Raw genomic sequence first — 27,456 nt, 5'->3', positions numbered from 1 at the left:
CAAAGGCACATTGGCCTTCAAGTGGGAGGTTGTTGGGGTGTGATTGTTGGGGCATCATAGCATAGTGTAAGTGGCCGCACACAATCATCCAATGGATTGTCAATCCAAGGACTCAACCCGGTTAGCACTTGAAGGCTATCCCGATTGGGAGATCACGCAATGGATCACGCAATGAATAATCACTCTCAACGACCACTTAATCTCTCTCTCTCTCAATCCCACTCCTAAATGACTTACACTTAACCACTTCTCTCTTATCACATCAATCTAAGTGGTTTGGATTTGCATCCATAGGCTCTATCTTTACACATGCATTTAACTCTATACGAATTAACACATACATAAGCACATAATCACCTCAAGCATTCACTAAATCAATAAATCAATCACAAAATCAAGCATAAAATGCAAAAATGCAACCAATTACAAAATCTGCAAACACGAGATTAATTAGTGCAAAAGAGAGTCTTACTCGATTAGAGAGTGATTAGAAGATATTAATGCATCTTAATGAAGATATAAAGCAATTATAGAGTATAGAATAGTATGGAGAGAATGGGAGAGTGCTTCACAAATTCTCTAGAGCTCTCTCAATCACGTGAGATCAAAAAGGTCTGTTTTTTGCCCTAAGGACTTTTTATAGGCACTTTAGTGTGCCCGTCTACACTTGGCCACCCACTCCAATTTGGCCGAAATTCAAATACGCCCTAGAGCTCTAGCCATACAAATTGGAACTCATGTGAGCCGATAATCATACATGGTGGCTTAATTATTACAACACATTATGCTCTCCAATTGCAAAATTATGCGTGTGAATGTTGCAACCATTTTGGTTCAACACTCCCCCCTTCCTAGTCTGTGCACATCCTCGAGCGTGGTCACTTAAAGTATGCAAAACAAGCAAGGACATTGTGAAGTGCCATGCCAAATAAAGAAAGATTTTAAAGCATAGGCAATTGAAACAAGTAAAAGAGCGCATGCAAGTGTTAAGCTGATTAGAGTTTTAACTAAGTGTCAAACAATGAAAAATAACTATAGTCCTATTGAAACACAATTTCAAACACCTTTGTATAGCATCAAATGTATTGGTATGCCGCTAGTTATGACTATAGTCTTAAGTCCCATAAATGTATAGATTTCCCTAACTCACAATCAAACAACTAAGAATAAGAAAAGGTGTTTAGATTTATTGTAAAGATGTAGATTTAAAAACTTTTTTTTTTCTTTTTAAATTTTTAAAACAAAGGTTCCACCCCAATAAGACCCAAGCAATGGCTAATAGACCTCCGCCAAGAGTATCTAGAAACTGCAAGGTACCTCAAGGACGATGGGCCTTGTCATGATGTTTATATATGTGACTTGACTATCCACCCCATGAAAGTGAGGGCATCCGTCCCATGGCACTATAAAGACAACCACAAGTCCTACCAATACCAAACATGGCGATAGAGCTTCGTATGATTCACTTTAGACATTAGTGTTTACTCCACGTTTACTCCCAAGAGACCAAGGCATCGGCTCTCAGGTGCTAGAGCTACCCAAGATCCTACTAAGAATTTTTCAAGGCAATCACACCCAAGTCACTTTTTCTCTGTTTTACTAGTTACCCCCCCTTTTTTTTTCTTGTTTTTAGTTTTTACCAATACCCTAAACCCTTACACCTTACCTATAGCCTAGAAGAATGATTGTTAATAGAGATAACCAGGTACACTTATGGTCCTAAGTACTTAGCATACTCCTTTGGCATATGTCATACATAAACACTAAATAGAGATGGCTAAAACTTAGTCTAACATAGAACCTAGAGTCATAACCCATCATTTTTCACAAAGTAAAACTAGAATCAGCATACTTGGTGTTACATTTATTTCATGCATGCTAAAATAAAAGGCTACAAAAACATGGAAAAAAGATAATTTGAGTACACCTATTTTTGTCTGCTTCGTGATATTATGTCTTCCCATTGTCTTTATGCCTCCCACAATCCTTTGCTTTGAAATCTGCACTTGAGAATCATCTTCCATCTCTATCTCTCTTCAGTTTCTATCTCTCTTCAGCCAAAAATTCCTGAAACAAAAACAAACCACAAGAAACAAAAGAGGTCTAATCTTTGCAAAAGTATAGAAAGGACCAAGAATTATTTGAGACATTCCCAGGATTTTTGGGATAAAATGAAATGAATGGCGACTTTTCGACCAGACTCTCCCCAACGCAAAACCGAACAAGAATGTGACCACAGCTTCTACTGGTTAAGTCTTACTGCTTCAGCTGGTTCTTAATAACCTCCCCTATTACCCTAGTATTCTTGGTATTCTGCAAAGACGGGCAACAACCACAAATTGAGCTTCTGACAAGAGAAAATAGAAAGAATAAATACTACTTGAATCATTGCACAACGCATAGGTATTACAAGCATCATTGCCAATGACCAATCTGCAAAGAGTTCTTCCAAATTTGAAGCCAATTATGCATATGGAAAACATCACCTAGTCATTCTAGTGCTACTGCATTCTTCTCATACTCGCATATTGCTAAAAAAAGACTGTTGCATCCTAATGTGTTCAAAGAATTCTTGTAAGTAGTTGTATGATTGTGGTGAAAGCTTGCTTATTGCCATATATACCTTGTTTGATCAAATACACAATGCGTTTCTAAAACTCACTTCTATGGTGAAAGGTATTACAAGCATCGTTGTCAATGACCAATCTGGAAAATGAGGATGCATCTACCTGCCAATGATTAAAAAAAGCAAACTCAAAAAAAAAATCATGAAACCAAAACTCTTAATTAAATGTACAGTACATCAACAATTCAAAGATGAAATAGAAAAGAAACTCTTACTCTAATTCTTCTGCATTCCGTTCATTCATGAGGCATAGAGAGGTGAACTTTTTGCGTATTGCTACAACAGAGAGAAAGCATCCAAAATCACTTTTGCTCGGAACGTTTTCTGCAGAGTAACGCACCAGCGTTAAGGAACTCTCGCCAAGGAATCGTTCTTCATCCTTATCAATCTGCTTTCCGTATCTACAAGTGAATGGACAAACAGCAATTAAACTACAATTGTACTTTATGTTAATTAACACCTGAAAGGAGAAGTAATAAAAATTCACCTGCAAGTGAATGGACAAATATCAATTAAACTACATCGAATTATAATTTATGTTAATTAATGTCTGAAAGGAGACGTAATAACAATTCACCTGAAGTATGTTGAGGGTGACCTAATACTGTAATCTTCAGGAATTCTTGAGCTGATATCCTCATTCAATGTGAAATAGGTCGTATTCTCTTGAAATTCATTCATTAAATGCATACCGAGTAATAACCCTTCAGGATCTACTACTGCCCCTCCTATAATGTTCAAGCAAGTAAAAACATATCTCAAACAAATCTATCACATTCAGATAAATATTAAGTAGAGATCTGCAAATCTTTGACAACATTACCTGACATGCCCTTACAACAACTGTATGCGCCCGTGACAAAGTCAAAACCACTTGCAGAACAAACGCGTGTAATGCTCCCAGGCGTAATAAGAACCTCTTCTTTCAGATCCTTACTTTTCTTATCGAGGGCCGGAAAACCAGTTACAAATAATTCAGACCCTAAAATGTTGAAGAAGATAATGCATACTTAGAGACAACAAAACCAGCACAGAGCATTAGACAACAAACAACATTACTATGATTATAATAAAACTTACGCTTAAATATTCCCGTGCTTTCACCTAAACGTAGAAACATTGCGTCTTCAGGCCTATCGGATGCTCGATAGAAGGAGAGGTCATAGAATGGCCAAGAGGCAACATGCTGCAGCTTATAGTTGTCAACAAATAGAGTATGCCCATCCAAAACATTCTTCCCTCGCACCACAGAGTGAAATGCTGTTATGCCGATCTTAGCATCAATGAAGACAAAACTACCTAGGCACTCCTGATTTCCTCCATGTATCTCAAACAGCTTGAAGACCGTTCCTGCAATAAGATCTAAACAACCGGACGAAGGACGTGCAGATGAACTAGAAGTTGCGTAGCCAAAATTCTGTAAATAAATTTGTCTCATGGCAGAACCACTAGAATCACCATTAAAGGCTTCAAACTTCTGACGTTTGGTCACAACCCCCTCAATAGCTTCTTGAACAGCAGGATGTAAAAATTCTTGAAGCAACTTCGTCTTCACAGCTTCAAACACTCTCTCAAACCTAAAACAGACAAGCAACAATGAAGCGCACAGAAAAACATGTCAAAAATCTTGACAGTAAATAAAAAATCGTTGAAGTAGTACTCTGCAGATGGTAGGGATATTGTGGACGGCATTGCACAAAACAAAAACTGTGTGCGTAGACAAAAAATCCTGCATAATAGACAATAAGAGATGAACCAAAAGAAACCCTAAATGAGAAAGCCACTCTGCAGATGGTGCGTTGAAGTACTCTACAGAATGCACTCAAACCCTAAACCCTAGATTACAAGCGTGTTTAAGCCAGAGAGAGAGAGAGTACTCTGCAGATGTTACGTTCGTGCGTTCGTGTCTTCTATTCACATGTCTTGTATTTAATTAGAAGCTGACGTCTATCTGTGCGAAAAAATCATGTGCACAAGTTAACCAGCTGAAGTTATTAAGAACCAGCTGAAGTTATTAAGAACCAGCTGAAGCAGTAAGACTTAACCAGTTAGACACTACTCTTAGCATGAGTACGGCTGATCATCCGCAGTCTGATGGTCAAACGGAAAGGGTAAACCAAGTGCTCGAAGACATGCTTCGCGCTTATGTTACAAAAAAGCAATCCAACTGGGAAGAGTATCTTCCACATTTAGAATTTGCCTATAATAGCTCAAAACATTCGGCTACTGGGTTTAGTCCATTCATGTTGATGTATGGGTTCCAGCCGAGATCTCCTATAGCCGTAGGGCTAGAGGAGGAGAAAATACAATCTGTCAAGGAGTTCCTTGAAGACATGCAGAGCATGTTACAGACTGCACGAGACAGTATACGTAGTGCTTAGGATAGAGCAAGGACTTATGCTGATAAAGGTCGACGAGACGTCACCTTCGACGAAGGTGATTTGGTCTATTTGAAAGTTCCTGCACAGTCGGAAACTTTAAAGACGGGGAAATGCCAAAAGTTTTCACCCAGATACTGTGGACCTTTTAAAATCCTTAAGAAGATTGGGGACGTAGCATACAGGATTGAGTTGCCGGATGACATAAGAGCTCATCCTGTGTTTCATGTCAGTAAACTTAAGAGGACGTTGAATCCTCTAGAGAACGTAGTTTCTCCAAACGTTTTGGTGGAATTGATCGAACTACCATCTGCTCCACATGAACCTGAAAAAGTTCTTGAGTTCAGAGATAGACACACGCGGCACAGTGTGTATAAAGAAGCTTTGGTCAAATGGAAAGATCGTGAACAAGAAGCTTCTACCTGGGAGCGAGTGACTATGCTACGACAGAGATATCCTCAGTTTGTTTTCGCGGACGAAAACTCTTCTTAAGGGGGGAGTAATGTTACATAGCTTGTAACGTTATCTGCTATCCCGTAGCGGACTAGCGGTGAGGGCAACCAGTTAGCTGAGAGCTGAGCCGGAGCGCAAGGCCGAGTGCAACTGGAGTTCAGGGGTGAGGCGCCCGGGCGTAGCCCGCGGGCGGCCGGACTAGTGTGGGCAGGCAGGACACTAATTACATAAAGTCTGGCAATGTGGAGGCAATCCACATTATCCTCTACGGTTGGGTGGTGACTTGCCCTCTCCATCTCCTTCTTCGCGGTAGCTATGGCGGCGACCATACCAATATTACGCTCACGTAGTCATGCCATGGTCGCCGCCATAGCTACCGCGAAGAAGGAGATGGAGAGGGCAAGTCACCACCCAACCATAGAAAATAATGTGGATTGCCTCCACATTGCTAGACTTTATGTAATTAGTGGCCTGCCTGCCCACACTAGTCCGGCCGCCTACGGGCTACGCCCGGGCGCCTCACCCCTAAACTCCAGTTGCACTCGGCCTTGCGCTTCGGCTCGGCTCTCAGCTAACTGGTTGCCCTCACCGCTAGTCCGCTACGGGATAGCAGATAACGTTACAAGCTATGTAACATTACTCCCCCCTTAAGAAGAGTTTTCGTCCGCGAAAACAAACTGAGGATATCTCTGTCGTAGCATAGTCACTCGCTCCCAGGTAGAAGCTTCTTGTTCACGATCTTTCCATTTGACCAAAGCTTCTTTATACACACTGTGCCGCGTGCGTCTATCTCTGAACTCAAGAACTTTTTCAGGTTCATGTGGAGCAAATGGTAGTTCGATCAATTCCACCAAAACGTTTGGAGAAACTACGTTCTCTAGAGGATTCAACGTCCTCTTAAGTTTACTGACATGAAACACAGGATGAGCTCTTATGCCATCCGGCAACTCAATCCTGTATGCTACGTCCCCAATCTTCTTAAGGATTTTAAAAGGTCCACAGTATCTGGGTGAAAGCTTTTGGCATTTCCCCGTCTTTAAAGTTTCCGACTGCGCAGGAACTTTCAAATAGACCAAATCACCTTCGTCGAAGGTGACGTCTCGTCGACCTTTATCAGCATAAGTCCTTGCTCTATCCTGAGCACTACGTATACTGTCTCGTGCAGTCTATAACATGCTCTGCATGTCTTCAAGGAACTCCTTGACAGACTGTATTTTCTCCTTCTCTAGCCCTACGGCTATAGGAGATCTCGGCTGGAACCCATACATCAACATGAATGGACTAAACCCAGTAGCCGAATGTTTTGAGCTATTATAGGCAAATTCTAAATGTGGAAGATATTCTTCCCAGTTGGATTGCTTTTTTGTAACATATGCGCGAAGCATGTCTTCGAGCACTTGGTTTACCCTTTCCGTTTGACCATCAGACTGCGGATGATCAGCCGTACTCATGCTAAGAGTAGTGTCTAACTTTTTGAAGACTTCTCTCCAAAAGTGACTATCAAACTTCCTATCTCTATCAGAAACTATATCTGCGGGCAGGCCATATAGCCTATAGAGATGTTCGATAAATAACCTTGCCAGCTCAGGAGTCTTCACATCCTTCCTGGTAGGTATGAATTTGACAAGCTTGGTAAGTCTGTCAACCACTACCCATACTGAATCGTGACCGCGATTCGTTCTTGGTAAACCAGTAATAAAATCCATGGATATGCTTTCCCATTTCCCTTTGGGAATATCCAATGGATGTAACAAACCTCCAACCTTTAGACGCTCATGCTTATTGACCTGACACTTATGGCATTTCAGCACATAGTCCTGGACGTCCTTAAACAAACTAGGCCAATAAAATTGTCTCTTTACTAGTGCATAGGTCTTCTGTATCCCGAGATGACCAGCACTCGGGCTATCGTGACTTTCTTTCAAAATCTGCAGACGAAAGTCACCTACAGCAGGTACGCATACTCTACCTTTGTAGAGGAGGTACTCGTCATCTATGAAGTAGTGCCTAAATCTTTCTCCCTGACGAAGTTTAGCATCATCAAGTGGGTCTAAAGCAAATGATGATGAAGGGTCTACCTCCGAGTCCTCCGCCTCGGCCCTACACCCAAAAGTCTCGTTTGATCTCTCCGGATTAAAGCTCGCTTTTCTTCCCGTGGAAAGCTCGGGTAGTCTCTCCGGACTAACACTCGTTTCTGACGAGGGAGGTGGCGGCTGCATTGGTTTATTGCGTGCACGCACACTCCGCCAAACCTCTACAAAACTAGTATCATGCTCACATAATCCTTTAATTGATTCAAGTAGACTACTCTTGAATCTGGTAAAGCATAATGCGTTTACCATCGGCATACGACTCAATGCGTCTGCCACAACATTAAATTTACCTTTTTGGTAACGTAGTTGTAGGTCAAATTCTTGTAGGATCTGCGCCCAACGCGCCTTCCTACCAGTCAATTCCTTCTGACTGGAAAGCCATTTCAGGCTTTCATGGTCCGTCCGAACCTCAAATGTAGCTCCATATAAATAATGGCGCCACTTCTTAAGAGCATGAATAATCGCCAGCAACTCTCGCTCGTAAGCCGAGTAGTTTCGCTGCGTGCGGTCGAGTTTCTTACTCTCGAATGCAACTGGGCGTCCCCCTTGCATTAAAACCGCTCCAATGGCTTCTCACTGGCATCTGTTTCTAATACAAACGGTTCGTTTGGATCTACAATGTCCAAAATAGGTGCTACTGCAAGAGCCACCTTTAACTTTTCGAAGCTTCTCTGTTGGGCCTCCCCCCAACTGATTTCCTTAGACTTCGATCGCAATTGATCAGTCATAGGAACAGAGATTTTCGCGTAATCTCTGACATACTGTCGATAAAAACCCAACATGCCCAAAAATATTTGCAATTCTTGCAAATTTTTTGGTGCTGGCCACCTGAGAATAGCCTCCACTTTCTCAGGATCCATCCGCATTCCCTTTGCAGATATAATGTGGCCCAAATACTGAATTTCCTCAGCAAAGAAGACACATTTGCTTTCTTTTGCAAACAACGAATGCTGTCTTAACAGCTCGAACACTGAGCGCAAGTGCTCTTTGTGTTCCTTACGTGTCCTACTGTACACGAGTATGTCATCTAGGAAAACTACTACGAATTTTCCTAAGTATGGACGCAACACGGTGTCCATAAGCGTCATAAACGACGCTGGTGCATTGGTTAAGCCAAACGGCATAACCAAGAACTCGTAGTGACCAAAACAAGTCCTGAACGCGGTCTTTGGAACATCCTGTTCCCTAATCCGCACCTGGTGGTACCCTGATCTAAGATCTATCTTAGAAAAGTACTTCGCGCCTTTGAGTTGATCAAACAACTCGTCAATGCGCGGCATTGGGTACTTGTTCTTAATCGTAATCTGATTAAGAGACCTGTAGTCTACGCACATCCGCATAGACCCATCTTTCTTCTTTACTAGAAGAATGGGCGAAGCCCATGGCGAGGAACTGGGTCATATAAACCCCTTCCTGACATACTCAGCCAACTGCCGTTCTACCTCCTGTGCCTCGGAGTGACTAAGCCTATAAGCAGGCTTACTAACGGGCTTCGATCCAGGTACAACCTCGATCGAATGATCTACCTCCCTAGATGGCGGCAAACCATCTGGTAGATCCTCAGGGAATACATCCCTGAACTCGTTCAATAATGAATACAAGATAGTGGCGTATCTACGAGTTTTTTCGGTCTCTGCCTTGGTTTTTTTGTTTTCACACACAGGCAAAACAGGTTTATCAAAACAGGGGTTTTTACCAAGGCGTTGTTTTTGTTCAATATTTTCAAAAACACTGTCATTAACAGTTTCAACTACGAAAACATTATTCAAACAATTTGAATTATTAACACTTTCATCTGCGAAAAGAAAAGAGTGTATAGGTGTAACAACGTATACCTGCTCAATCTGGTCTGCTGCTGCTGCTCGACGTAACTCCACCGAAGAAATAAGCGGCACCGTCGGAACATGACTCTCTCCCTGAAGCCTCACTCTCTTACCCTCGTGGGTAAACTCTAGGCTATTGTCCTGGTACCTACGACTCAGGGACGGGCCGAGGTTGTACAACCACTCCCTGCCTAGGTAAATGTCAGCTCTGGCCAAGTGCATGACCTGAAAATCAAGACTAGCTTCGTAGTCTTGCATTTCGCCTCTAAGTCAGAATCCATGCTAGAAGCGGCGCTCTCTACCTCCCCGGTTGTTACCCGACTTATAGTAGGGGCGCTCGTGCGTCCCCGAGAGCATGTGTCGAGAGTCTCCCCCGAGGCGGCGGAAGCGGCCGCCCCGGGGGCTCTGAATGGCAATTCCAGACGATCGGGGAGATGAATCCTTTGCAGACGACTTAAATATGTGGCCGGGTATTGTAAGTGATGGGGAGAAAACCAGAAATAGGGTTTAGAGTTCATTCATGGGAGACATACACAGAGAAGCACAAGGGAGAGAGAGAGAGAGAGTTGTGGGGATAAGTCAACTCATAAGGCATGAGTGTGTGACTCCCCTATCACACATGTATATTGCACTAGTACACATAGTGCACTTAGTACATTAAAAGTACTAAGTGTACTATGTACTATAACTTATGGGCTTGTACACACTATAAGGGTGGGCATAACGCCTTTACCCCAACAACCTCCCACTTAAAGGCAAAGTGCCCTTAAGTAAAGGAAAAGAAAAAATCAGCATGTACATGATAATATACAAGGCCATATCAAGGCTGAAAATGGCCTCATCCAATGCCCATCAAGTGTCTGCAATGAGCAAACCGCTCCGGAGGCAAACTCTTCGTCAACAGATCAGCCGGGTTGTCATCCGTATGAATCTTAACAAGCTGAATTTGCTTGTTCTCTATCACCTCTCTGATGAAGTGATACTTCACATCCACATGCTTCGTCTTTGCATGAAAAACAGGGTTCTTTGCCAACTGGATGGCACTCTGACTGTCACAATGCAACAATGGAATATCCCCTGTATATCCCAAATCAACCACTAACCGAGATAGCCATAATGCCTCCTTGCAAGCCTCTGTGGCTGCAATATACTCGGCCTCTGTAGTAGATAAGGCAGTGCACTTCTGCATCCTGGATATCCATGACACAGCACCTCCTGTGAATGTAAATACATAACCGGTAGTAGACTTCCGGTTATCTGGATGACCGGCATAATCCGAATCCGTGTAACCATGCACTAATGCATCCTGTTTGCCAAAGCAAATGCACAAATCCTGTGTGCCCTTCAGGTATCTCATGACACCTTTCACTGCTTCCCAATGCTTCTTGCCAGGGTTGGCCATGTATCTAGAAACCACTCCCACTGCAAATGCAATGTCCGGCCTAGTAGCAACCATGGCATACATGAGACTGCCACAAGCTGAAGCATACGGAATCTTGGCCATATCAGCCCTGTCTGTATCTGACTGTGGGCTGTCCATAGCACTGAGTTTCACATATGGAGGCAAAGGAGTACTAGCTTTCTTCCCCCCGTCCATATTGAACCTCTGCAAGACTTTGCCAATGTATTCCTTCTGAGACAAATACAACACATGCTGATTTCTGTCCCGAAGTATCCGCATACCCAAGATGTGATTTGCATCACCCAAATCCTTCATATCAAAGGTTTGATGCAGCCTCTGCTTCAAGGCATCCATCTCTTTACGAGATTTCCCGGCAATCAACATATCATCAACATACAAAATGAGAATCAAGAGACTGCCATCCAAAGCTTTCTTGGTGTACAAGCAGTGATCTATGTCACTTCTCCTGAATTTCTGTGATTTCATGAATGTATCAAATTTATGATACCATTCTCTTGGTGCCTGTTTGAGCCCATAAAGACTCTTTTTCAGCTTGCATACAAGCTTTTCCTTTCCACTCACTGCATAACCCTCTGGCTGCTGCATATATATCTCCTCATGGAGATCACCGTGAAGAAAAGCAGTCTTCACATCCATCTGAATCAAGTCCAGATCATCATGTGCAACCAAAGCTAATACAGCTCTAAGTGTGGTCATTTTGACCACTGGAGAGAAGATCTCCTCAAAGTCCACACCATATTCCTGCTTAAAGCCCTTAGCCACTAACCTGGCTTTGTATCTTGGCTTTGCATCTGGTGCAACTTTGAGCCTGTAAACCCACTTGCATGGCAAAACCTTCTTGCCTGCAGGCAAATGCACCAACTTCCATGTTTCATTTTTATGCAGGGAATCCATCTCTGACTTCATGGCACGCTCCCATAGAGCCTTGTCTGCCCTCTAAAGCCTCTTTATAACATGAGGGCTCCCCACAGTCAGTGAGCATCAAGTAGTCAACCCCTGGAACAAACCTGTCAGGGGCTCTGGAGGGTCTAGTGGACCTCCGTACCCAATGACCATCATTTGCAGGTTGCTGTCCAGCCTGCATATCACCCATTGGTGGCTCCTGTTCCATGCCATAAGGCTGAAAAATCATGCCCGGTATCTCCTCTAACTGTGGTATATCCATAGGGATATCTTCTGCCATCTCTGGCTGTCCATTTGGACCATTTTCAGCACCATTTAAGGGCTGGTTTTCCTGCTGTAATGGCTGATTTACAGCCCTTTGTTGTTGTCCATGATGTCCATCATCATCAAAGATGACTCTGCCAGGCTCATGTTGCCTTGCAGGCTCCTTATACATGCATGTTTCATCAAAAATGACATCATTGCTGCGTATGATCTTTCTATTCATGGGATCCCAAAGTCTATACCCCATTTCACCTCTGTCACCATATCCTAGGAATATGCATTTATGAGACTTAGGATCAAGTTTGGTGCGCATTTCCCTGCGTATGTGCACGTACGCAACGCAACCAAACACTCTCAAGTGCTTGTATGACGGAGGCTTCCCTGTCCATACTTCTTCTGGCACTTTCCCACCAAGCCTCGTGTTAGGTGACCTGTTTATAAGGTGAACGGCTGTCATAACAGCTTCAGCCCAAAAACCATGAGGTAATGCAGCATGTGACAACATAGAACGGACCTTCTCCTGAATGGTCCTGTTCATCCTCTCTGCTGTCCCGTTTTGTGGAGGATCATAAGGAGTAGAGAGCTCCCTCTTGATGCCTTTAGCATCACAAAAGTCCTGAAACTGTTTGGACATGTACTCTCCACCATTGTCGGAACGCAAAGCTTTCAGTGTTTTGCCAGTTTGATTCTCAACAAGAGCAACAAACTTCTCAAACACTGAGAATGTATCACTCTTCAAACGAAGAGGATAGACCCACACCTTGCGTGTGGCATCATCAATAAAAGACACAAAATATTTTGCCCCTCCCAAAGAAAGCTGAGGCATCTCACATACATCTGTATGCACAAGCTCTAACTGAGCATCTTTCTGTCCAAGAGCTTTCTTGTGGGGGCACTGTAGTTGCCTACCATATATACAATGCTCACAAAATTGAAAACTTGAAAACTTTAGAGAAGGCAAGTAACCCAAACGAGACAATTGCTCCATTCCCTTGACACTCATGTGTCCCAACCGGCTATGCCACATAGAAATTTCCGGCAGCTCGGTTGCATTTACATTAGCATGGTGACAAACACCTGCATGCATAAAGTAAAGAGTGTCCACCTTAGAGCCTCTGGCAACAACCAGTGAGCCCTTACTAATTTTCCACTTTCCACTACCAAATGTGGTAACATAATCAGCATCATCAAGCTGTCCAGTAGAAAGCAGATTCTTCTTGATCTCAGGCACATGCCTGACATCATGGAGCATAAGCTGTGAGCCATCTGAAAATACAAGCCTCACATCACCTCTGCCAAGAATCTTGCATGCATGGTTATCACCCAAATAAACCACTCCTTCATTGCCAGCAGTATACCTGACAAACAAGTCTCTACAACCTGTGACATGAAAGGAGGCACCTGAATCAATGATCCATGAGTGCATACCATGACCACCTGTAAGAAGTGAATGGGCATCAAGTGAAGAAGTAAATAGGACCTCATCCTCACTGCCACCTGCATGTGACACATTGATTTCTTCGATCTTGACTCCACTTTTGCCCTTTGGCTTTACATCTTTGGCTTCATCTTTCTCTTTGTCTTTGCCTTTTCCCTTTTCCTTTTGATCATTTTTCCATTTGTAGCATTGCTTTTTAATGTGTCCCTTCTTGCCACAATAATGGCATTCCAAATCCTTTTTGGAGCGAGACTTGCTCCTTCCCCTTTCTTGGCTTTTCCCCCTTTGCTGGGATCTCCCACGTGCATTCATTGCATTGGACTTGCCAACAGAGTTGTTTTTCCTGTTCATCTCTTCTTGAAGAAGAGCACCCTCAACATCTGCATATGACAGCATAGCATTCGAATTGCTAGTGGCTGTCCTGAATGTGTCCCAACTTTCTGGCAAAGTGCATAACAAAAAAGTGGCTTTGAACTCATCGTCCATTGCCAACTTTTGATTGATGACCTGGCTGACAATACCATTAAACTCATTTAGATGGGCTGTCATAGACGCCCCTTCCTTCATCTGAAGACCTATGAGTTTCTTCAACCAATACACTTTGCTTGAGGCACTTTGTTGGGCATACAAGTCCTGCAATCTCTGCCACATTCCCCAAGCTGTCTTCTCTTCACGAATGCTGAAAAGTAATGAGTCTGACACAGACAACATGATAGTAGATCTTGCCAGCTCATCCATATCTTCCCACTCTTCAGCAGTAAGAGAAGCGGGCATTACACCCCTTTCTTTGATAGGCTTGTGCTGCTTTTTCTGGAGCAACACATTGTAGCACTGGGTTTGCCAAATATCATAATTATGCGAGCCTTCAAGCTTCTTGATATGAAGCAATGAAGAGCTCTCACCTGTGGTTGCCATAGCAAAATGCAACCTGTCAATGCCTGACTCCCTGCAAGTGTGCAAACACTGCACCCAAGATGTGCAAACACTGCACCCAGAGCACACAAAGTGCTCACAAATGTTCTCCCAAGTTTTATCTCCCACTGCGGAAGCAAGAATGCAACTTTTCTCCCACTTTATGTGATGAAAACACCAAAATCTGGTTGCTGCAGATTTTGGACAGCACCTTAAATGTGCTCTTTTGCCCTTCCAAAGTACTGTACAGCAGTACCAAGTGCTCACCAATGATGTACCAAACCTGTACCGGCAATTTCAGCAGCTGAATTTGAACCTTTTGATCACTCAAAACAGTGTACAGCCATGCCAAAACATGCACAAAGCTGTGCCAAATATGTACCAGCAGGTACAATAGCAATAAATGCTCTCCTGGCTGTCCAAATGAGTGAAAATCAGACTTTTACAGTCCTGTACACTGCATAAAACAGTCCCGAACAGAAATTGGGCAAAAGCCCCTTGACTGCAAGCTGATTTTTGAGGATTCAAGGCATAAATGTCTTGCCTGCTGCTTTGCCAAGCTCAACAAGCATACAAACTTGAAAAGCCCCTTGATTTGAGATCAATTGCTGATCATACATGGTACATTGACGCACATGAAGGCATCCAGAGTGTTCACGATGCTTCCCCCTGGCCACATATACATCAAATACATGAAAGCCCCTTGATTTACAGGCACATTGAGTGCTTGTAAGGCATCAGCACATTATCCACAGCATCAAATGCGATTGCCTGCATGCAAATCAACCAAATTGGCACAAAAGCCCCTTGATTTGCACTGCAATTTGCTGCAATTTTGCCCAAATGTGCGATTTTTCACATCATACAGCATGTATGAGTGCTTAATTGCACAATTAAATCAAAAGCCCCAAATTTCGACATCCAATTTCCTGCAAATTGATCCTGATTTGACCAATTTCCTGCAAATTTATCCTGATTGTGACCAATGTCACCCAATTTTGCCAATTTTGCTCAAAAAATTGAGCAATTGGGCACCTGTACCTGCTCAATTGTTGATTGTACTTGCTCAATTGTAAATCCCAAAAAAAAAATGAGGCAAATACCTTGTAATTTCTTATTTTTCTCAATTTGCAGGCTGTTGCAAGAAAAGAGGGGTTGATGCTGATGTTGCTGCAAAAAGAGTGCTCTGATTGAGGAGGTGGTACAGGCCAACGGAGCACTGCATCCTTCAAGACACTGCGCTTGGGCTCTTGTGAGCTGTGCCAGAGGTTCTCCAGCACGTTATGGCGTTTGTAGTACTCCCCGCGATTGAAAAAGCCCAACCCCACGTTCGAAGCTCACATCGCTGTCCTCGTCATCACTCCATCGCCAACCAGCGGGCGAGCAGTCGAGCAGGCCAGTTAATACGCCTTCGCCCCCTCCACTTGCTACGCGCTTGGGCTCCCTTCGCTTATGTCTCGCCTAGCGCCAGCCGATGCCCAGCGCTAGGCCTTCGCTTGAGTTTCGATTGCCACACTCGACCTCCGCCTAGTTCGCACAGCCGGCGCCTTGTTTGCTTGAGGTCGACGCTTAGCGCTGGCGCCTTCGCTCGTTGCCTCAGCCACGCTACACGCTGCCTTTGTTTCGTGTGGCGCCGGTGACTTCGCTCGCTGCTCACGCTGAAGGGCCACCCGCTTCGCTTGGTTCACTCGCTACTGAGCGCCAACGCCTGCCTTTGACGCCTACTGTTGCTTTCGCCTAGCTTCGCCTAGCGCATCTACGCTCGCTTCAGTGGTTAACACGCCTTTCGTCACTCGCTCGCCTCCACGCTTGACGCCACGCTAGACTGCTGTAGGCGCCTGGCTGCTGTGATTCAGCACAGAAGTGGCTTCCGCCACCTTCTCCTTACGCCCACCTATCTACTACAGCTGCCTGCTGGTCGCTTCTTGCTGCGCCTGACTCCTTGCTACCATCAAGGAGAAGAGGAAGGGAGGGATCACTAAGGGCTCTGATACCAGTTGATGGGGAGAAAACCAGAAATAGGGTTTAGAGTTCATTCATGGGAGACATACACAGAGAAGCACAAGGGAGAGAGAGAGAGAGAGTTGTGGGGATAAGTCAACTCATAAGGCATGAGTGTGTGACTCCCCTATCACACATGTATATTGCACTAGTACACATAGTGCACTTAGTACATTAAAAGTACTAAGTGTACTATGTACTATAACTTATGGGCTTGTACACACTATAAGGGTGGGCATAACGCCTTTACCCCAACAGTAAGTGGCAGAGTAGCCTTGCTGCTACGATCCACTGAGATTCAGCCCGCCGCCGCACCGATTTGTCCCCTCTCTGCATTCGATCGTGGGGTTCGGCGTGGCGCTTTGTGGAGAAAAAATGCAAACCCCCCCCCCCCCCCCCCCTCCGGGGGGCGGCGCGCGTGCGTGGGGACACTCCCTCGCACACGCACACGCCTTTGGATTTGTCCGCTCCTCGCTTCTAGTCGTGGGGTTCGGCATGCCCCGTCCCTGACCCCCCGCCCCCCCTCTCTCCCTTTTTCGGGCCGCTCTCGCGCGCGTTTACATGCCCCCAACACAACACACAAGTTGGATTCCACGGGGGCCTTTGGATTTGTCCCCTCGTGAACTTAGCTGTGGGGTTTTCGGAACGTGCCAACGCGTCCCCTCTTGAATTCAGCCGTGGGGTTCACCGTGCCCTGACATGTTTCCTCTTGCATTTATTCGTGGGCTTCGCCATACCTCTCCCTCCCCCTCTCTCTCCCTCGGGTAAACATGATGCGCATTGAAGGGTGGCCTTCGGATTTGTTCCCTTGTTCACTTACTTAAGTCTCGCAGACATGGACGTGCCCCGACACGTACCCTCTTTCAGTTAGTTGTGGGGTTTGGCACTTACTTTAGTTGTGGGGTTCGGAGAATTTGTCCCCCCCCCCCCCCAAACCTCCTCCTCGCCCGCCGCATGATGCTCCCCCACACATACGCTTGAAAGTGGAAATGCACCCCTCCACACGTACCCACACCTTCAATGAGTGGCAAACTCCGCAATCACATCAACTCCCCCCCCTCACGCATTTTGTGTCGGACTTCACTTCCGTGTAAGATATGTATATGCAAGATCATGACACCTAAACGTGGTGCGGTCATACCAGCGCTAATACACCGGATCCCATCAGAACTCCGCAGTTAAGCGCGCTTGGGCCAGAACAGTACTGGGATGGGTGACCTCCCGGGAAGTCCTGGTGCTGCACCCTTCCTTTTGTAATGCAAGTGTTAGAACGGTGCTCGGATGGGGTGACGTCCCTTGTAATGCTCTCTCTCGTTGCACCATTTATTTTTTTGCCGAAATCCACGTGACACGCTCATTTCAAGGCACTGTGGAACCCCCGTCGGAACTCGAGCACGCCCCACGGCACCCGCGTTGACACCTTCGGGGACGCTCCGTTGGACACCCGAGATGCGCCCGCGGCCGCCCCACGGCATCGAGGAACAGCGCCCCGGGACACCCCCGAGGTCGCTTCACGGCACCCCCACCGGCGCCCCAGGACGCCTCCGGTTCACACATGCCGGCGCCCCGGGACGCTCCGGGGCCGCCCCACGGCACCCCCGCCGGCGCCCCGAGACCCGCCCGGTTCACCCCCGCCAGCGCCTCGGGACGCGCCCGGCACGCCGTCGGGGCCACCCCACGGCACCCCTGTCGGCGCCCCGAGACCCCCCCGCCGACGCCCCGGGCCGCCCCGTCGACCCCCCGATTCACCCCCGCCGGCGGCCCGGGCCGCCTTGTCGACCCCCCGGTTCACCCCCGCCGGCGCCCCGGGACGCGCCCGGCACGCCGTCGGGGCCGCCCCACGGCACCTCCGCCGGCGCCCGGGCACGCCCCCAGGACGCTCCGGGGCCGCCCCACGGCAGCCCCGCCGGCGCCCCGAGACCCGCCCGGTTCACCCCCGCCAGCACCCCGGGACGCGCCCGGCACGCCGTCGGGGCCGCCCCACGGCACCCCTGTCGGTGCCCCGAGACGCCCCCGCCGACGCCCCGGGCCGCCCCGTCGACCCCCTGATTCACCCCCGCCGACGCCCCGGGCCGCCCCGTCGACCCCCCGGTTCCCCCCCGCCGGCGCCCCGGGACGCGCCCGGCACGCCGTCGGGGCCGCCCCACGGCACCTCCGCCGGCGCCCGGGCACGCCCCCGGGACGCTCCGGGGCCGCCCCACGGCACCCCCGCCGGCGCCCCGAGACCCGCCCGGTTCACCCCCGCCAACGCCCCGGGACGCGCCCGGCACACCGTCGGGGCCGCCCCACGGCACCCCTGTCGGCGCCCCGAGACCCCCCCGCCGACGCCCAGCGCCGCCCCGTCGACCCCCCGATTCACCCCCGCAGCCGGCGCCCCGGGCCGCCCCGTCGACCCCCCGGTTCACCCCCGCCGACGCCCCGGGACGCGCCCGGCACGCCGTCGGGGCCGCCCCACGGCACCTCCGCCGGCGCCCGGGCACGCCCCCGGGCCGCCCCCGGGCCGCCCCGTCGACCCCCCGGTTCACCCCCGCCGGCGCCCCGGGACGCGCCCGGCACGCCGCCGGGGCCGCCCCACGGCACCCCCGTCGGCGCCCTGAGACCCCCCCGGGGCACCCCCGCCGGCGCCCCGGCGCGCCCTTGGGCCGCCCCGTCGACCCCCCGGTTCACCCCCACCGGCGCCCCGGGACGCGCCCGGCACGCCGCCGGGGCCGCCCCACGGCGCCCCGGCACGCCGCCGGGGCCGCCCCCCGTCGACCCCCCGGTTCACCCCCGCCCCGGCGCCCCGGGACGCGCCCGGCACGCCGCCGGGGCCGCCCCACGGCACCCCCGCCGGCGCCCGGGCACGCCCTCGGGCCGCCCCGTCGACCCCCCGGTTCACCCCCGCCGGCGCCCCGGGACGCGCCCGGCATGCCGCCGGGGCCGCCCCACGGCACCCCCGTCGGCGCCCCGAGACCCCCCCGGGGCACCCCCGCCGGCGCCCCGGCGCGCCCCCGGGCCGCCCCGTCGACCCCCCGGTTCACCCCCGCCGCGCCCCGGGACGCGCCCGGCACGCCGCCGGGGCCGCCCCACGGCACCCCCGCCGGCGCTCTTGCCCTCATGCATAAACTCTAGCCAATTATGCTGGTAATTGCGATCTAGGGTAGGGCCTAGATTATACAACCACTCCCTACCTAGATAAGTATATGCTCTAGCTAGATGCATAACCTGGAAATCTAATTTGGCCTCATAGCCCTGCATAGCCAAAGGCACCCCCAAGACCACTATGTCCCATACATTGCTGTCATGACCATTGGCAAGTGAAACTGTATACCTATGTTCTGACAAGGTCTCAAGTAGATGCAACTTCTTAACTAAAGAAAGTTGTGCGTGGCTCCATCGTCTATCATGATGGTAACGCTTTTGTATAATGCGTGACGCTCTAGTCTAATGGCTGACGCTTACGGCTTAATGCTCTAGTCTAATGGCTTAACGCTTATGGCTTAACGCTTATGGTTGACGCTTATGGCTTATGACTTAACGCTTTTGTCTAATGCGTGACGCCTTTGTCTAATGCGCGACGCTTTTGCCTTATGCGTGACGCTCTTGCCTAATGCATTACGCTTTTGTCTAATGCGTGATGCTTTTGCCTAGGTTAAAAACCCTCAAAGATATACATGAAGCTGTGAGGGAAAAGTACCCAGAAGGTAATACAAAAAGTGAACTGGGAAAAGGGAACCAGGAGAACTGACTGTGAACCCTGCTGACTACAAAAATCTGCCAGGTATCTCCCGGCGATGTAGCCCCAGGAGCGCCCACAACCTCTCAATGCTCAAAACTCCACAGAACACCTGCCTGCACCACCAATCAAATCTCCCAGGGAACTCTAAAACCATGATGCTGTCCCTCCAAAATGTCTCTGAACCACTCGGTCATAGATCTGGATTTGATACCAAGGAAGGTGGAAGTGGCTCTGGCATCCCATCTCTGAAAGGAAGATGGAAGAATAGTCGAATCTTCCAACACAAACACCAAAGGAATGCACCAGAAGGAACCTGACACTGACCAAAACAACTGACCAATGGCACTGTCGAACTGATGGGAGAGCAGGCCAGCAGCCCAACTGCCAATATGATTTTCTGCCAAGAAAGATACCTGCTCATGGAAACTGTCGTAAACTGTCACCATGTCCCACTCTCTGTCGTGCCTCGTCTCGAACATAACTCTAAACATAGGAGAAGAAGCCGAGCCCTGTAGAATAGCCCCCCCCCCTAGAAGAAAACTGCAAGAACATCATCTGAATCTGAAGGGGGCCATCTCTCAATCTGCCATTCGGGCTCCTCCAAGGGCCCAGAGAGAAAAAGTGACTAGGTAACCACTGAGACAAAGGTACGTCGGACTCTGAAGAGAAGTGAGAGGGAGGAGAAACAGCTCTGACAAACCCAGAGGGTATCATCATAGGTGTTTCTCCAACCTCTACCGGTCCTGTAGCAAAAGAAGCAGGAACCACTGAAGGAAGCACTGATGAAGGGACCTCTGCTGAATCTCCAGGGGCAACTCTGACCACTGTGTCAGCATGGAGAATCTCCTCCCCCTGTGGTCTCTCCGGAGGCTGCTCCTCCACTGCCAAACCGGGCACTCTCTCTCTCTCTCTCTCTCTCTCTCTCTCTCTCTCTCTCAATTTGAACATTTGAATGTGATATCCAATAATTTTCTACTCAAAACCATTGATAGTTGGTTCTGTTAATTATAATGATGGATGAAAACTCAGTAATCAACAAAGATAATGGAGACAGGGGTCCAAACATGAAGAAGCTAATGCTAGACTAACTCTCATAATGAGCCCACGCATACGCACATGGGTGACAAAGCTGCATCACAATTGGGTATGACAATTGAACAAGCTTGCGTGTGCATCTTCCTAGCTAATGGGACACCATGATTAAGAACCTCGCCCACACACAAATGCACACACATAAGAAAGTGGGAAGCACAACTTACTCAACAGATGATGTGGGGGTAGGGTGGGGTGCGGCGCAAAAGATGACGCCACAACAGTGCCTAATAAGGAGACGAGGGCAGCCGTAGTGCCGCCGGTGCCCACATCAATGGCTAGCACATACTCTTCATTTGCAGAAATTGCACAGTGGGTGTGAAACCAGTATGGCTGATTCTGTGAAACAGGGCTGCACGTCTGACGGTACCTGTGCATGTTCGTGAGTCCATGACCTGGGATGTTGTTCGCAGCAAGGAAGTGTCTTCGTTGTGACGAAGCTGAGCGCAAAATGCAAGTCCTAGCTGACAAAGTTAAACTGCCTAGGATTTTTTTGTTAACAAAGCTTAGTCATTCCCACACCAAGTGATCTAAGCTCATTGAATGATCTAGGCTGTCCGATTTTCTAGGCTTGGAGAAAAAAATCAGGCACCTAATGGCAAGCTCCTTCGCTAACTCAAATTCACAACCTGCACCTAAACACTCCAATGCCCACCACTATGTTAGCACGTGCATCATTTAAGGTGGGGTGCAAATATTAATCATAAATCGTAAGTCGGGTTCCTAGTTGACACATAGTTCACACAGGTTTCCTAGTTTACAATGTACATTAAGAGTTTACATCGAGTTCACATATAGTTTACATCGAGTTTACACCTAGTTCACATCCAAATCCGACGGTGTACATTGATTCCCCGATCGCAACGCCTTTTCTCAACATCCCTCCTGGATGGACTTGTGTCACTTAGTCATAAGGCGGTCCTTGCCCAAATCTCATGCTCCTTCTATGTGTCAGCATTTTCCCTATGTCACGTCATATTTAAAAAAAATTTGATCATTTACAAAAAAAGACATGCAAATTTCAGATGTTCTTACAAATCATCACATTGAGAATTGGTACCATTATAAAAGAGTTAATGTTGCATGCATGGAAATTTAGAGATAGAAAGAAGCAACATGCAACTTTGAGAGAGAGAGAGAGAGAGAGAGTCCATCTGTCACAGAATCGGTGGGGCGGTAGGGCCTAATTTAGCACATAAAAGAAATATATCCTAAAGAGAAGTTGTACTTAGACCATATAGCCATATTGATAATATAGATTGGAGAAGAGAGAAGACAGAGAGAGAGAAAATCGACACAGTATTGGGGACCGAAGATCGGCCGGTCCCCCCCTTTGAGAGATTTTCTATTAAGAAAATAGGGTATTCTTTTACAAGCACAAAGTCGGAAAGACAACCAGCCCAGCTAGTTGCTTTCACTCTCTAATGCAAGGAGTGCCCAGCACTTTAACCCTTGCAATGACTTAAGAAGAAGATGCCCTGCACCTTCTTTTGAATTCTATGAGATGCCCAGCATCCCTCTTCAAACTGCTTCCGCTTTTTGCTTGGAACAATCCTCCTTCTGCTCTCCGTCCTTCCTGGGCTCGTATCTTGAGCTGTAGGCCTCCAAATCGAACACTTTCGGGTTCGTCACGTTCACCATTGGATTGGCCATCTCAACATCATTCCGAACGGCTAGGGGGGTATGTATACTTCCAAGGTGTTGTATGTTCCAGATCTCGGCTATCACCTACTCTCGATGAAGAAGCTTTGCAAGCCTAGCCTTCTCGTTGAGTTTTGCAAAGATCATGTGTGGATTCAGAATAAGATTTCAAAGCAATTGGTCAGCGAAGGATACGAGGAGCATGGAGTGTACAAGTTATAGGATTCCCAGGCTCTAGCTCATTACCTTCCCACTTCCTCCATCAGTGACTTGTGGCATGCCAGGTTTGGGCATCTCAACTATGATTATCTGAGGCAGGCTTTCAAAAGCCAGTTGGTGCAAGGGCTGCCGGATATTGAGGTGCAGAAGAGCACATGTAGCTCTTGTTTGCAAGGGAAGTAGCATCGGAAGCCTTTCCCAAAAAAGGAGTCTAGGAGGGCCACCAGCCGTTGGAGCTGGTACACATGGGCCTATGCAGAACACTTCTCTTGGTGGCAGTGAGTATTTTATGCTCATTGTGGTTCCTTGTAGGATACAAATCCCTTTCCACAGGATACAAGTTGTATCATCCTACAACACAGAAGGTTGTGGTCAGTCGAATGTAGTGTTTGATGAGAAGAGTGCACCTAAGGGGATTCTTCCTCAGTAGGGTCAGCCTCAGAATGATGAGCGTCCACTTATGCTAGGAGATACAAGTGACATTTGGTAGCCAACATCTTCCCATGCTCATCGGGAAGTTCCCGTAGCCACTCCTACTCCAACAACCATTCCAAGAGATATGCCAGATCTAGAGGATCCCACGGATGAGGAGATTCCAAAGGATGTGGATGAGCCACAGGGGGAGTCCTACAACCTGCCTCCTAATTGGCTCATCTGACAGTGCACAACTCAAGCATTGAGGGGCATTCCTCCAAAGTGGGAAGATACAGGAGGCCCACGGCGATCTCATCAGGATTCGCATTCAAGAGCAGAGTCATGTGGGTGAGGTTCTTCATATCAACTATGGGTTGATGACTCGTGCTATTCATGACCGGGAGCCTACCGATGTTGGTGAGGCTCCAAGACAGGATGTTTGGAAAACTGCAATGGAGCAGGAGATCGATGCCATCGAAAGGAATGGCACATGCGAGTTAGTACCATGTCCAACGAAACGAAAGATTATTGGAGTCAAGTGGGTCTTCAAAACCAAGTATCAGAGTGATGGCACTCTTGACAAGCATAAGGCTGGATTGGTAGCCAAGGGTTATGCTCAACGTCAAGGCATACTATCAAGACTACTCTTGCTGTTGCTAGCAAGAAATGGTGGCCCGTGTACCAGATGGATGTGAAGTTCACATTTGTTAATGGAGATTTTTGTTGAGCAGCCTTCAGGCTTCCAGCAACGCCGGTCCAAGGGGATGGTCTACAGAATGAACGGGCTTAAACAGGCTCCCAGAGCCTAGAATGAGAAGATTGATGCATTCTTCAGAAGTACAAGTTTTCACCGTTCTACTACATACTCGAATCTATATATTCACCAAGAAAATGGCCTTTCCACCATCATTGTTCTCTCTGTGGATGACCTTATCATTACAGGTGGTACTCCGAAGCATATCCGGAAGGTGAAATCAACTTTGAAGACGGAGTTTGAGATGACAGACATGGGACTGTTGCATTTTTTCCTTGGGTTGGAAATTTGGTAGGATGAGAAGGGGATATTCATATCCCAGAAACGGTGTGTCCATGAACTTCTTAAGGCCTTTGATATGCAGGATTGCAAGCCCATCTCTACTCCTATGGGTCCTAATCAGCAGCTGTCAACACATGATGATGCCGAGCTGGCTGATACTTCAAAGTATCGAAAGCTGGTAGGATCGCTCATCTGGTTGCTAGACACCCGATTAGACCTTTGCTTCCCGGTGGGGCTCTCAGCAGGGTTTATGAGTCGACCCAAGAAAACTCATTGGTAGGCAAGTCTTCGCATCTTCCGATACCTCAAGGCGCACCCAGACTATGACATTTTGTATGCAGCCAATAAGACAGAGAATGAGGAGGTGATCTTAAAAGGCTGGATGGATTCAGATTGGGTAGGGGATTTAGATAACAGGAGATCTACGACAGGATATTGCTTTACACTTGGCTCGAAAGCTATTTCTTGGAGCAGTAAGAAGTAGCCTACTATTGCTTTGTCATCCACAGAGACTGAATACAGAGCAACTCGTGCCGGCACCTGTGAGGTTGTCTAGCTTCGTCGGTTGCTTGGTGAGCTTGGGTTTCCTCAGCGGAAATGTTCCTCTATGTTATGTGATAACCAGAGCTATTTGGCTATTGCTCGGAACCCCATATTTCATGCGAGGATCAAGCATATAGAGATCTAGTATCATTTCATACGGGAGAAGCTTCTGGACGGGACTATCACATTGGACTACCAGACAGGTTAGTTTTACCCTACTGATGAGCTGTGCCGCAATAGTAATTCAACTTAGTACGAGAGGAACCGTTGATTCACATAATTGGTCATTGCGCTTGGTTGAAAAGCCAGTGGCGCGAAGCTACCATGTGTAGGATTATGACTGAACGCCTCTAAGTCAGAATCCATGCTAGACGCGGCGCTCTCTACCTCCCCGGTTGTTACCCGACTTATAGTAGGGGCGCTCGTGCGTCCCCGAGAGCATGTGTCGAGAGTCTCCCCCGAGGCGGCGGAAGCAGCCGCCCCGGGGGCTCTGAATGGCAATTCTAGACGATCGGGGAGATGAATCCTTTGCAGACGACTTAAATATGTGGCCGGGTATTGTAAGTGGCAGAGTAGCCTTGCTGCTACGATCCACTGAGATTCAGCCCGCCGCCGCACCGATTTGTCCCCTCTCTGCATTCGATCGTGGGGTTCGGCGTGGCGCTGCGTGGGCGGGGACACTCTCCTCACACACGCACACGCCTTTGGTTTTGTCCCCTCCTTGCTTTTAGTCGCGGGGTTCGGCATGCCACGACACGTTTTCCCTTGCAACAACTAGGTCCCAGGGTTTCAGGTAGGCGTGGGGTTTGACATACCCCTCGTCGGAAATAACACAAGTCCCCCCCCCCCTCTCCTCCCCTTTTTCGGGCGGCTCTCGCGTGCGTGCACATGCCCCCAACACAACACACAAGTTGGATTCCACGAGGGCCTTTGGATTTGTCCCCTCGTGAACTTAGCTGTGTGGGGTTTTCAGAACGTCCCGATGTGTCCCCTCTTGAATTCAGCCGTGAGGTTCATCGTGCCTTGACATGTTTCCTCTTGCATTTGTTCGTGGGGTTTGCCATAACTCTTCGTAAGAAAGAATGCAAGTACCACCATCCCCCCCCCCCCTCCCTCGGGTAAACATGAATGCGCATTGAAGGGTGGCCTTCGGATTTGTTCCCTTGTTCACTTACTTAAGTCTCGCGGACATGGACGTGCCCCGACACGTACCCTCTTCCAATTAGTTGTGGGGTTCGGCACCCCAGTTTAGTCGTGGGGTTCGGAAAAATTGTCCCCCCCGCCCAACGTCCTCCTCCTCGCCCGCTGCATGATGCTCCCCCACACATACGCTTGAAAGTGGAACTGCACCCCTCCACGTACGTACGCACACCTTCATTGAGTGGCAAACTCCGCAATCACACGTCAATTGCGCCCCTCACACATTTTGTGCCGGACTTCACTTCCATGTAAGATACGTATACGCAAGATCATGACACCTAAATGTGGTGCGGTCATACCAGCGCTAATACACCGGATCCCATCAGAACTCCGCAGTTAAGCGCGCTTGGGCCAGAACAGTACTGGGATGGGTGACCTCCCGGGAAGTCCTGGTGCTGCACCCTTCCTTTTGAAATGCAAGAGTTGCACCATTCTTTTTTTCTTCTTTTTTGCCGAAACACACATGACATGCTCATTTCAAGGCCCTCGGGACACCTACGAGGTCGCTTCACGGGACCCCCACCGACGCCCCGCGGCCACCCCACGACACCCTCGTCGGCGCGCCGGCACGCGCCCGAGACCCGCCCGGGGCACCCCCGCCGCCGCCTTGGGACGCGCCTGGCATGCCCTCGGGGGCGCCCCATGGCATCCCCGCCGGCGCCCGGGCACGCCCCCGAAACCCTGCCCCATCCCCCCCCCCCCCCCCCCCCCCGCCGGGGCCCCCGGCCCGTCAAGACACCCCCCAACGCGGCCCGTCGACGCCCCGGTTCACCCCTACCGGCGCCCCGGCGCGAGTCCGGCACGCCCCCGGGGCCGCCCCACGGCACCCCCGCCGGCGCCCCGGGATGCGCCCGGCACGCCCGCCGGGGCCGCCCCACGGCACCCCCGTCGGCGCCCCGGGATGAGCCCGACACGCCCCCGCGATGCGCCCGGCACGCCGTCGGGGCCGCCCCACGGCACCCCCGTCGGCGCCCCGGGACGAGCCCGACACGCCCCCGGGATGCGCCCGGCACGCCGCCGGGGCCGCCCCACGGCACCCCCGTCGGCGCCCCGGGACGAGCCCGGGGCCGCCCCACGGGGGTCGACGGGACCGCGCACGGGGGTGTCCCGGGGCGCCGGCGGGCGTGAACCCGGTTCACCCCTCCCGACGCCCCGAGACGAGCCCGGCACGCCCCCGGGGCCGCCCCACGGCACCCCCGTCTCATCGCCCCGCCGAGACCCCCCCGGGGCACCCCCGCCGGCGCCCCGGGACGCGCCCGGCACGACGCCGTGGCTGTCC

General features: G+C 49.2%; 1 protein-coding gene, 1 long non-coding RNA gene, 2 other non-coding genes and 1 pseudogene across 4 annotated transcripts; 2 read left to right on the top strand and 3 right to left on the bottom strand.

The window, feature by feature from the left end:
• Nucleotides 1–2,363: 2,363 nt before the first annotated feature.
• LOC147604786 (uncharacterized) lies at nt 2,364–4,064 on the bottom strand. Its single transcript, XM_086795008.1, has 5 exons — nt 3,707–4,064; nt 3,450–3,608; nt 3,204–3,354; nt 2,842–3,027; nt 2,364–2,729 (listed from the first exon to the last, which is right to left on the bottom strand). Exons 1-5 carry the CDS (start codon nt 4,062–4,064, stop codon nt 2,726–2,728), a joined length of 858 nt encoding a protein of 285 aa, XP_086651134.1. The 3' UTR covers nt 2,364–2,725.
• A 58-nt stretch (nt 4,065–4,122) lies between these two features.
• LOC147604785 (uncharacterized) lies at nt 4,123–4,578 on the bottom strand. The gene is made up of 3 exons (XR_015265363.1): nt 4,504–4,578; nt 4,287–4,355; nt 4,123–4,203 (listed from the first exon to the last, which is right to left on the bottom strand). It is a non-coding gene; the product is annotated as an uncharacterized LOC147604785 (long non-coding RNA).
• A 12,863-nt stretch (nt 4,579–17,441) lies between these two features.
• On the top strand, nt 17,442–17,560 carry LOC147604784 (5S ribosomal RNA). Its single transcript, XR_015265391.1, has one exon. It is a non-coding gene; the product is annotated as a 5S ribosomal RNA (ribosomal RNA).
• Nucleotides 17,561–20,157: 2,597 nt separating this feature from the next.
• LOC147604783 (uncharacterized) lies at nt 20,158–20,980 on the bottom strand (annotated as a pseudogene).
• A 5,482-nt stretch (nt 20,981–26,462) lies between these two features.
• Nucleotides 26,463–26,581, top strand: LOC147604782 (5S ribosomal RNA). The gene has a single exon (XR_015265390.1). It is a non-coding gene; the product is annotated as a 5S ribosomal RNA (ribosomal RNA).
• The last annotated feature ends 875 nt before the right edge of the window (nt 26,582–27,456 follow it).

Source organism: Cibotium barometz, chromosome 61 (assembly GCF_041138505.1).
Source record: "Cibotium barometz isolate CiBa-2024 chromosome 61, ASM4113850v1, whole genome shotgun sequence".
Classification (NCBI taxonomy): Eukaryota; Viridiplantae; Streptophyta; class Polypodiopsida; order Cyatheales; family Cibotiaceae; genus Cibotium; species Cibotium barometz.
This window is presented reverse-complemented; position numbering and strand designations above follow the sequence as displayed.

Bases quoted from the DNA above. Each gene is read 5' to 3' on its own strand.
- LOC147604786 (XM_086795008.1), bottom strand. From the start codon at position 4,064: ATGAGACAAATTTATTTACAGAATTTTGGCTACGCAACTTCTAGTTCA. The intron at 3,609-3,706 runs GTAAGTTTTATT...TCAACATTTTAG, and splicing joins AAGCACGGGAATATTTAAGC to GGTCTGAATTATTTGTAACT. The intron at 3,028-3,203 runs GTGAATTGTTAT...ATTCACTTGTAG, and splicing joins TCACCCTCAACATACTTCAG to ATACGGAAAGCAGATTGATA.